The sequence below is a fragment of the Austrofundulus limnaeus genome, unplaced genomic scaffold, assembly GCF_001266775.1.
Source record: "Austrofundulus limnaeus strain Quisiro unplaced genomic scaffold, Austrofundulus_limnaeus-1.0 Scaffold84, whole genome shotgun sequence".
Taxonomy (NCBI): domain Eukaryota; kingdom Metazoa; phylum Chordata; class Actinopteri; order Cyprinodontiformes; family Rivulidae; genus Austrofundulus; species Austrofundulus limnaeus.
In genome coordinates this window covers 1855532-1866089 of record NW_013952486.1, presented here as the reverse complement: position 1 = coordinate 1866089, position 10558 = coordinate 1855532, and the positions used below count along the sequence as shown (strand labels likewise).

Here is a 10558-nt window from a genome sequence, read left to right as displayed (position 1 = left end):
AATCAGTACTTTAACTTTTAATACTTAAGTACAAAAATATCAGATACTTTAATACTTTCACTCAAGTAATATTCCTAAAGGAGATATTAATTTTAACCAAGGTATTTTTTTGGTAAGATACTTGTACTTTTATTCAAGTATCACTTTGTGGTACTTTATACAACACTGTCATTGAGAGGCAGCAGATTCTCTTCATCTTCCTCCTTCCTGCAGGACGAGAAGCTTTTAGAGGAAAAAGACTTACATCAAGTTTCTTTACCAGATTGTGTTGTTTGTTCTTTGCTCTCTATTTAATGTTTGAAGCTGTTAAGGAAAAAAAAAACAACATTTCCTGATTATTTCCCACTGGGAAATACATTTACACAGTATGGTATCTGTTGCAAATACAAAAGAGGGGCCCCTGCAGGAGGAATGTAAACAAATGAAGGAAATTCACTCGCACAAAACGTTCAGACTCACACAGGTTGTTACAACTTCCTGTCTGACTCAAAGAGCGAGCTCGACCTGAAGAAAGTGGACTTCAGCTTCCAGCAGCGTTTCCTCTCAGGTGGAGTCGTTCTGTGACAGACTGCTGATGGAGGAAGGAAGCTGGGAGAAGGTGACCGATGTTGATCGGGTTCCTGGGATTGTCTTTATGGTTTAGATTTACAACAAAGTGAAACGTGAGACTGTTCAAATTTAGTCAGCCCAGCGTGACTAAACTTTATGTAACAGAAATGATGCTTCAGGTGATGAAGCAGCAATCAGGGACATCACTAAGGAGGGGCCAAGGTCGGCAACAACCACCCCTGAAAAACTCGGTGGCCCCCACCCAATGGCCCCCAACTTTGGCCAGAAAGTTTTATCTTCTTTTGCTTTTTAATTTCCCTTAGCTGTTTAGGATTGGTAAAACCCCCCAAAACAAAAAAACAAATATTGTTTTTGAGGAATTAGTTAAAAAATATTTAAAAAATATGTAAAACCTATAAAGACACCAGATTTAAAACTAATGTCCTCCACATTAAATTACATGTGCGCATTTTCTTTTTTATAAATATAAATTTAGAAGAGGACAAGCTTCAATAAATTAAGTGATGGTTCTTTTATTAAAAAGTAACATCAACTAATAAATAATTAAAACAAAGTAGACCTATTTATATCAGCTGTATTTATCAAATAACTAGAAATCTTCTGATATTACTTTACGGGTTTTGGTTTAGTGCCACACCAGGATTTTCATTTAATTTGCTGATAACTGAAGCCAGAATCCACTGAACTTTACTGGAATATTACAGCCGTTTCTAAATATGAAAATGTTAATCTTGAGTTATGTGTTTCTGTTTGTGTTTGCAGAAAACTGAAGAACATTTGAAGAGCCATGACACGTTCACATCAACTATTAGTCCTCCTTTCTGCTCTCTGCTGCTRTCTAGCGGACAACGTAAGTATTTCAGGAATTTTTGTAACAAGTTCTGCTCATTTAAAGGCTTTTCCTTGTTCAGCTTCAGGTTCTTTAGGTGTTGAATGTGTTTAAATCAGAGAGTTTTCAATAATCTGATGAAACAGACATTATAAACAGTTTTATTGCCGAAGTAATGTTTAGGCAAAGCTTTTATTTTAATTAGCTCCCATGGCTTTTCATTCAAAACTAACTTTTTGAGAATGAAAACCAAAACATACATTTAAATATTTGGGTCTCAGAATTGGGATTAAAAACGTCAGAATTCTGACTAATCTCAAAATTTTGATATTTTTCTTTGAATTCAGAGTAATTCTGAGATTAAAGTCGCAATTTTCAGAGAAATCATTTGTTTTGCTCAAATGTTTAACTTGTGATTGAAAATCAGCTGTAGGTCAACACTTTTCCCTCATCCAACATGCATTTTCTTTGTTGCGCGCCTGTTTTTGACTGTTCCTGTGTGCTGCAGGTGGAACTGCTCCGCTCCAAGCGAGGGACTCGTTTTTACAGAGGTGAGCCCGACAGGCAGCCAGCTAGACGGACGCTTTTGATTATTCATGTGAAGAAGTCTTCACCTTCATTTGACGCATCCTGTGAGCCTCATCCTGCTTCTCTTTTTGCCTGTTAATGACACCATCATCATCATCATCTGTTAATTCTAAATCATGCGTTTAGACTCCTTTTAGTTTGCCTCGTTCCTATAATCTGACTGTAATCTGTTTGATTCTGTGTATGTGTGTTCTGTCAGTGCTGTGTGTGGACAGTGAGACGTCGGCGGTGCGTAGTTTTGGTGAAACATGGCTGCGATGGAAGGGACAGCGTGTGGAATATTGTCATTGTGCTTCGAGAGGAAAGGAGCTTTGTCACATCGTGCCCGTCATCAGTGAGTGTTAAAGGGAACATATCTCGCAAAATATTTTTTTAAAGCTGTTAAATACATTTTGTTGTGGACTTGGAGGCAGAAAAGTTGAATTTAGTCTCTCCTGGTGCTGCAAAGATGTCTTGATATTCTGTTTAGGTCATATTTTTCAGCCTGTTTAGTTTTCTGTATTTTCTGTGATGTTTTCCGAACTCTTACGTCAAATATTCTGCAGCGAAATTCCCAAATAAGGTCTGGACTTACCGATTACTATTTCCTCGTCTTCATTCTCCTGTGGTTCTGGGTCAGACTCTGGCTCCAACATGTAAGGCTGGACGGAGTCTTCTGTTGTTGACGTCTTTCAGTTCAACTGCAAATGAAATGTTTCTGCATCGCTAGAAAACATAAACCCCTCTCTCACACCGGAGTGGACCGGTCTAGAAGCAGGAGGGAGGCGGGGCTTGAAATGTTTAAAAGGAACAGTAACAAATGCAGCTGGTTTGAGACACTCCAGAAAAGTGGTGAAAGAGTGGCTGGTAAAGTTGAAATAAGGAGGAATTCAAACCAAAGTGTTGTAGTTCCACTTTATAAAGATCCCGGCTGAATGATTTTAATGTGAAAAGGAAGGATTTAAAAGCAGGATTCGTCTACTTTGAAAGATGAAACATAACTTTTTTTCTTTAGAATGAGCTCAGAATGCTTGGCCGATCATTTTCTGTGTCCGCCCTCGTTGACCCTTTTTATTCCAAGCTCTTTTTACCTCTACCTTGCTRCTAAAACCTCAGGTGCTTATTTTGTTTGCGGCGTTGCCTCGGCCGTGTGCTTGGGCCCCTGTTATTTCAGCGCATCCGAACGAAGAGCGGCCGGGTTCCTCGGAGGGTGTAGTTTAGTCTGAGATTATTTGAAATACCTCCTGCCAAACCAGCCTCTGTGTGCACTTTCATTGATGGAATCTGTGAAGCGTGATTAACTCACCCTCAGACAAATTGCAGCCATATTTTACAGTCTCTCAAAACTGCTCTGGACCTGTGGAAATGAGGATGAGGGCRGAAGCTGTTATTATTCCTTTGTATAAGGCAAATAAATGTGGAAACACCGTTTTTTGCTCAAGAAAGAAAAAAAAACCCACAGTGGGGAGACGTTTGCTTGTAGAATGGAGCCAGAACAAACCATGTTCACGCAGATGCTTGCGTACGACTCAAACCCACAGTTTTGATTCTCTCTAACGGGTCGTGACCAATAAGTTGTGTTTTTGTCGCTCGAGCCGGTTGCTGATGACGTCTGCCTGACTAACAAATCTGTCTGCCGTTCCCAGACTGCTACGTGTCTCAGTGCTACAACGGAGGAACCTGCAAGGAGGCCCTGTACTCGTCAGAATACGTCTGYCAGTGTCCCCCCGGCTTCAGCGGAGCTCACTGTGAGATCAGTAAGTACTCAGCAGGTTTTGATTGTTGAATAAAACCTCTAAAACTCTCCTTTTGTGAGGTTCAAAGTGACAAACGTCCAGTAAAGAAGCCACTATGAGACAGAATGGCAGCTTGTGACACCCGATAAGGCCTGACTTTGTGACTCCACAGCTGCTGTCATGACTTGTGGTCTGAGAGGAAAAAAATAAAAAGAATCATAAACCACGGAAAGACATTCTGGGATACGAATGTTTCTGTTTCTGTGGTTTTCGGGACACCCCACCCTGGGATAATTATCCAAAACTCAGCCGTCACAGCCAAGTGATTGTAGATGCAGCAGTTAATATGGTCATATTTTAAGTTTTGGCCTCTGTTTTTAAACCACTAATAGGAAAACTATGATATAAATGCAATTAAAACACAAGCTGTGATTTTGTGACTTGTATTAAAGTCTTTCCATGATTTGTTTGACGTGTTTTTAGAAGATTTTCCACTCTTCACTGTCCTAGAGTTAAACATCTATATCATATGTATATATGATTAAATCCAGTTTGTCTCTCTGACGTCAACAGACATGAATGAGAAGTGCATCGTGGGGCAGGGCGAAGGTTATCGCGGCACACGGAGCGTCAGCCAATCAGGAGCTGATTGCATCAACTGGAACTCCACGTCTCTGAGAGGAAGGAGGTTCACGGCTCGGAAAACAGACGCCAGCAGCCTTGGGCTGGGCAATCACAACTTCTGCAGGTGAACGAACCAGGCAGAACGTATGTGGAAAATAAAATGTTCAGAGCCACAGATCTGATGGCTTGTTTTATTTTAGACTTTTAAGGTAAAGGCAGTGACTTTTGATTTAATGATGATGAGATTCTGATTAGATTTGTTTCCCCTCAAAGACCACCCATTAAAGATTTGCCAATAGTCAGTTTGCAATGCTTTTTGTTGAAAAGCACAATTCAGTCAAACTCAGTTACACAAGGAGTTCAAACTTCAAAACTTGCTCCAATCCAAGGGCTAATTTCTGTCAATATTTACTGAAAAAATGTTACATAACAATTTTTAATAAAAATGCAAATGACTTTTTATGTTTTATTATTTTTATGTAGGATTTAGAACATATTTAAGGTAATGAATAAAGAAAAACTATTACATTTAGAAAGACTCATCGTTAACATTTGTTTCTTACGCTTTCATTTATGTATCTTAGAGACACATTTTATCACAATCCAGCAAATCWAGTTAAAAAAAACAAAACCTCAACAAATGTTCTAATTATTTGACTTGAATTAAATAATAATAATAATACAAGAAAATGTAATTAAATTATATTCTCTGTTGCTCTTTCCAAACCAAAATCAACGATTACTGACTTTTTTGATTACTTAATTTTCTTGGCTTGAAAGTTGGTCATCTGTCATGAGAAGAACATATGAAACCTTAAAACTCTTATACATTTAATGTGTTACTTTTGGGGCCAGATGAAATGCTAACAAGGGCCAGATTTGGCCCACAGGCCTTAAGTTTGATATGTGTTTTAATCAAAGTAAACTGAGATAAAAAAAAAAGGCAAGCAAGATGTGTGCACAACTGATCATAAAGACAAAAGGTGAAAAGATTAATGACCCCAAATTGTTTTCTGAAAGATTATGATGAAAAAAATTAACCAGCTATTTATAGGATGTAAATAACTATTTATTGATCCAATAAAGAGGGCCGACAATAAAAGCACCCCAAACCATGATATCACTTTTGTCATGTTTTACCAACAGTTTTTTTAATCCAAAGAGCTCACCATTAAACTGTAATGCTTTTCTGATAAAGAAACTTATTAAAGTCGTTTTTATTTAAAATGCATGCAGAAAACGTGTTTATTTGTTGAATATATATGGTTTGTTTGTTTTTTTTTTAGCTACAAACTGTCTCATTTTGCTCCTCAGAAACCCGGACCAGGACAACTCTCCTTGGTGTTACGTCTACAAAGGCACTGAGATCGTGTGGGACCACTGCTCCTTACCCAAATGTCCAGAAGGTAAAACAAAATAATAATAAAAAATCTGAACATGTAGGAAGTGGTTAGCGTGGGCATTAAAACTAAAACACTTGCATTTGTGTGTACTGTGTGTGTATTTTGAGCAGACAGGAACAAAGAGTGTGCGCTGGGCACAGGTCAGTTGTACAGAGGAACGAGATCCGTCACTAAAAGCGGCTCTCGCTGTCTGCCGTGGGATTCTCCAGCTGTCAAACGTAAAGTAAACAACGCCTGGAACTCCAACGCTGCGGAGCTGGGGCTCGGCAACCATAATTTCTGCAGGTAGCGACGCAGTCAAGTGTTGATTGTGCAAAATGTGCAACAATAAATGTTAAAGCTCAGTTTTGTTCGACAGAAATCCAGACGGCGATGCGGCTCCGTGGTGTCACACCTACAAAAACATGGTTCTGACCTGGGAGCTGTGCGACGTTCCAAAATGCTGTGAGTTATTTTATCAGTGAATCACACATAATGATGTGCAKAAAAGAAGAATAGAACTAACAAAACGTTTCTGTTTTTTAGCGAGGCGTCCATCGGTCATCACCACTCTGGGGCCTCGTGCTCCCCCCACCAGCAACGACAACAACAGAGGTACTGTGGGAAGTCTTGAAACACTACGAGACTCGCATCTTCACACAGCGCGGTCACTCATCATTTACCCTCTTCTACAGCAACGTGTGGCCAGCGTTTCGACAACACCCTGAATCGCCCGGCGTTCCGCATGTTCGGMGGCAAAGAGAGCGACATCACGGAGCAGCCGTGGCAGGCCGCCATCAACGTTTACCAGGCCCGTTACAGGAAACACTTCCACCGCTGCGGAGGAGTCCTCATCAACTCCTGCTGGGTCCTGTCTGCCGCACACTGCTTCGAAATCAGGTAGAAATGCACCTTATCCCACATGTGCAGACCCGGCTAAAACTGTCCGTAGTTTTCCACAAAAATAATGGAGGAAAAAAGATCATAACCTCTGTTAGACTTACCAATTAACCTAACAATCAGGTTTTTATCCAGGGAAAACCCATGCATGCATGGATAGAACATGCAAACTCTACTCAGAACTCCCCCGGGATTTGAACCGGAGACCTTCTTGTTAAGAGACAATGGCTCTACCAACTGAGCTGCTCTGGTATTTTCCATGAACAGCATTATGACTCAAAATGTGGCGGATGGTTTTGGATGGGTTCCTTAGCTGCTTTTTTTTTACCATTCAAACTGTCTTTCTGCTCAACCCGGGGTCGCATTTCTTCTTGCGCTCACAGGTTAGCTGCTGTCCAGTGAACCTTATACTTTGTAATAATATGTTCTTGATCTGTGATCAGAGGAACATGAAGCTGCTTGAAGATGGTCTTGTAGCCTTTATCTTCATCACAGCTAGCTATAATCCCCTCACCTTTATTTTCTCTGCTCCATGATGAGTGTGCACAAAACCATACCAAACGTCCAAGTGGCTGTTTGTTCCTTTTAAGCCTGATAGAGTGAACATGGCAGRGCTGCATGACCTGTCCAGTATGGATATGGGCAGGTTCTTCTCTTTGTGTGCTGAAGATATGGAGGGTCAGGCTGTGACTGAAGCAGAGTTTAGCTGGTGCACTCACTGGATGTTCAAGTTTAAGTTCAAATTCAAGTTTATTCATATAGCGCCAAGTCACAACATACGTTGTCTCAGGGCACTGTACATAAAAAGTATAATCTAAAGAAGAAACCAGCAGGCTGCGTTGAATCATTTCATCACAGTCTCTCATCCTGAGCAAACTGTGGAGAGGAAAAACTCCCTGCTAATCAGGAAGAAACCTCCAGCAGAACCAGGCTCAGGGCAGGCGGCCATCTGCCTCGACCGGCTGGTTGGAGGATAGGAAAGAGACACAGACAAACACAGAAGAATGTGTGCATTTCTGACTGAAATACAGGATTTTATGCCTCCATTTTTCAATTTGCTACTTGTTGGATTCATGTTAACGCGTGTTTAAAGACATAACTTAAAAAAAGTTTCTAAAAAAACTCTAATGACCCCCGTGTGGTATCTTTGCTCTACAGTAACAAAAAAATCTGTCCATCCTATATTATTCTATTAAATGATTTTATCTGATTATTCCATCACGTTTATTCTAAGGCATACACTTTTCCTAAAAACTGTAAGAGTACCAACAAGTTTATTTGCGTATTTTCCTGCACATTGATGTGAAAATGTTTACAGTATCACTTGTTTTTATGCAACAAACCAACAGAATCCTGTGATTTTTTTCTTTTTGTTTTAGCGACAAAGCAGAAAAATTAGAGGTGGTTCTGGGACGAACGTTTCGGAAGCAGAACTCAAGCAGCGAGCAGATTTTCAAAGTTGAGAAATACTGGATCCACGAGAAGTTCGACAATGAAACATTTGACAACGACATCGGTGAGGAAGCTCTTTTAATTTCATCTGTTCATCTGTGACAGCCTTTGTTAGAAACACTTTAAAGTTGATAATAAGATGTTTCGGTGTTTTTACAAAGCTTTGATGAAATGGAAAGCTTGTGTGGGAAGTGCAGGCTTATAAAAATCATAAAAATAAATCCTTCCCTCAGATTTTTAGTGCGTTACTCTGACTTTCCTTTGGTCACTTTTCCACTTGCAGCTATTCTGAAGCTGACGACAGACATTGGCATCTGTGCCGTGAACTCTCCAGAGGTTCGTCCAGTGTGTCTGCCTGACCGGGGGCTGGTGCTGCCCGACTGGACCGAGTGCGAGATCTCAGGATACGGGAAAGATGCAGAATGTAAGTCAAGTGAAGTTTAGCCTGAGCTGCCAGCAGAGGACAGTGTTACTAGCTCACAGGGTTTTAGAGATGCTGATGGTGAAAACTTTCTCCACAGTCTCTGCAGAGTTCTCTGAGCGTGTGAAAAGAGGATACGTCCGCCTCTGGCCCAAAGAGCGCTGYGTGCCAGAGGTCCTGTCAGGACGCACGGTTACCCCCAACATGCTGTGTGCAGGAGACACCCGAGGGCTCGATGATGCCTGCAAGGTGAGAATGACTGGTTTTTATTTAAAGTGCCTGTGACATGTATTAAAAAAAGACAAAGAAAACAGCTTTTTGTTTAGGAAACTTGCACGATATACATGCTTTTACCTATTTTGTCACGTAACTACATGTTCTTTTGCATATAGCTCAGCCAAAGTGAAACAGGAAGTGACATCAAAGGAGAACTCTTTGAGAAAGAGAACTAATGTATCAAAATTATTTGAACTCTGACTCATCTCTATTTCTCTTTGATAGAGACTCAAAAATAATGTAAAGAAGCATCAAAATCTTCACTACTGTYTGTGTTCGCTGTTGTAGCAGCGCTCTGTTTACATTCCCCTTTGACATCACTTCCTGTTACTGCAGATGCAAAAATGTCAACAACTGCTCACCTCATTGGCATGAAATTATTAATATTGTTTATTTTAAATTTGTAATTGATAATATCTTTCAAAAAGTGCATTTATATTTATTGCAAAAAATTTGATGTCATGGACACTTTAAGCTCCTCAGTTACTCAAAAGAAAACAATGCTTAATATAATTTTATYGATTTAATTTGCAGGGAGACTCTGGTGGCCCGTTAGTCTGCAGACACAACGACAGGATGACTCTGATGGGCGTGATCAGCTGGGGTGATGGGTGCGGGCACAAGGACAAACCAGGCGTCTACGTACGGGTCACACATTACATCGACTGGATCAACAGTAAAATCCAAGCCAACCCATTTTAAAGTCTGAAAAAACAACAACAAAGATGCTTCTGTTGAACAATCCTAAAACTCTGCAAGTGAACAGAGCAGTTTATCTTTGGAACAGACAAAGAAATCCACACCACTCGGACTGACCTGAAAGCTGATTTTCCCTTGGATCGAATAATCCAAACAGAAGGAAGTTTAAGGTCAGCGTAAAAAGATGAATCTCAGTCATGAGGTTTGGGGTTTAGTGTCACTCCGTGTCCTTGACGTTTCTGCTCGTTGTGTTGAATGAACAGAAATACAGGCAGGCTACTCCAAATATTTCTACAAAAACTACCACAGACGTCGACAGATCAGCAGAACTTTAACTCTAAGAGAGCCTTCTGTCGTCAGACACAATGATCCCGAGAAGATTTGTGTTTTTCTAACCAGAAACTTTTTGTTTTTTAAAGTTTGCTTTAAGATCAAAGCTTTGTTTTAATCCTGAGGGGTTCCAAACCTGCATCCAGACCACATAAATAATCTGCTGGTTCAGACGCTGCTTGTTGATTTTTTTTTTTAAAGGTGTAAAGGTACTCATTGCAAACTGTGAAGTGAAACATAAAAAAGGGCAACCGAACTATGGTACAGCTGATGTTCCAGATTGTGATTTTGAAAATGCAGGTACGCACTCAATGTAAACAAAGCACTTTTATCTGCATTTTTCTGACAAGTGTCACCTTATTTTTTTAAAAACTTATTTTAGGTTATTTTGGCTAATTTCTTAGGTATTAAAGACAGGTGGAAGCTGGTAGCCGTTCACAAAATTTGCTTGAAAATTTTTTATTTAAGGACACAATAACCATCGGTGTGAGAAAAAGAATTGTGTGGATTTTGTTTCTTTCTTCATGGATTTGCAATGAGTACCTTTAAGATCTCTACTTAGATAAAGGTAGAGAATAATGTAGAAGCAGGAAACAACAATTTTAAACTGTGTTTTTAAATAATTTAGAGAAAGACAAAAAAACGTATTTTGTAAATGAGTTTTCCAACTGGGCTGATCCCAGTGATTTTTTATATAGTTTCTTTTTATTATTAATTGAATTTTTAAAGATTACAAACTGCAAACTGACTGCAAACTTGAACTGTTTGAACT

The 10558-nt window shown here is 39.8% G+C and overlaps 1 protein-coding gene across 3 annotated transcripts in view; it reads left to right on the top strand.

The window, feature by feature from the left end:
• plat (plasminogen activator, tissue) overlaps window positions 1-10552 on the top strand; it is a 16287-nt gene extending 5735 nt beyond the window's left edge. For 2 of the 3 annotated variants that reach the window (XM_014011787.1, XM_014011788.1), the window contains exons 2-15: window positions 1333-1420; window positions 1908-2031; window positions 2187-2321; window positions 3613-3723; window positions 4276-4450; window positions 5641-5732; window positions 5840-6014; window positions 6088-6173; window positions 6255-6323; window positions 6404-6608; window positions 7988-8124; window positions 8344-8484; window positions 8582-8730; window positions 9292-10552. In XM_014011787.1, the coding sequence (XP_013867241.1) occupies window positions 1358-1420; window positions 1908-2031; window positions 2187-2321; window positions 3613-3723; window positions 4276-4450; window positions 5641-5732; window positions 5840-6014; window positions 6088-6173; window positions 6255-6323; window positions 6404-6608; window positions 7988-8124; window positions 8344-8484; window positions 8582-8730; window positions 9292-9459 (1830 nt within the window). In that variant the 5' untranslated portion in view covers window positions 1333-1357 and the 3' untranslated portion in view covers window positions 9460-10552. The remainder of the gene's footprint in view (window positions 1-1332; window positions 1421-1907; window positions 2032-2186; window positions 2322-3612; window positions 3724-4275; window positions 4451-5640; window positions 5733-5839; window positions 6015-6087; window positions 6174-6254; window positions 6324-6403; window positions 6609-7987; window positions 8125-8343; window positions 8485-8581; window positions 8731-9291) is intronic. The other variant, XM_014011789.1, reaches the window with a different exon arrangement.
• Window positions 10553-10558: the final 6 nt, after the last annotated feature.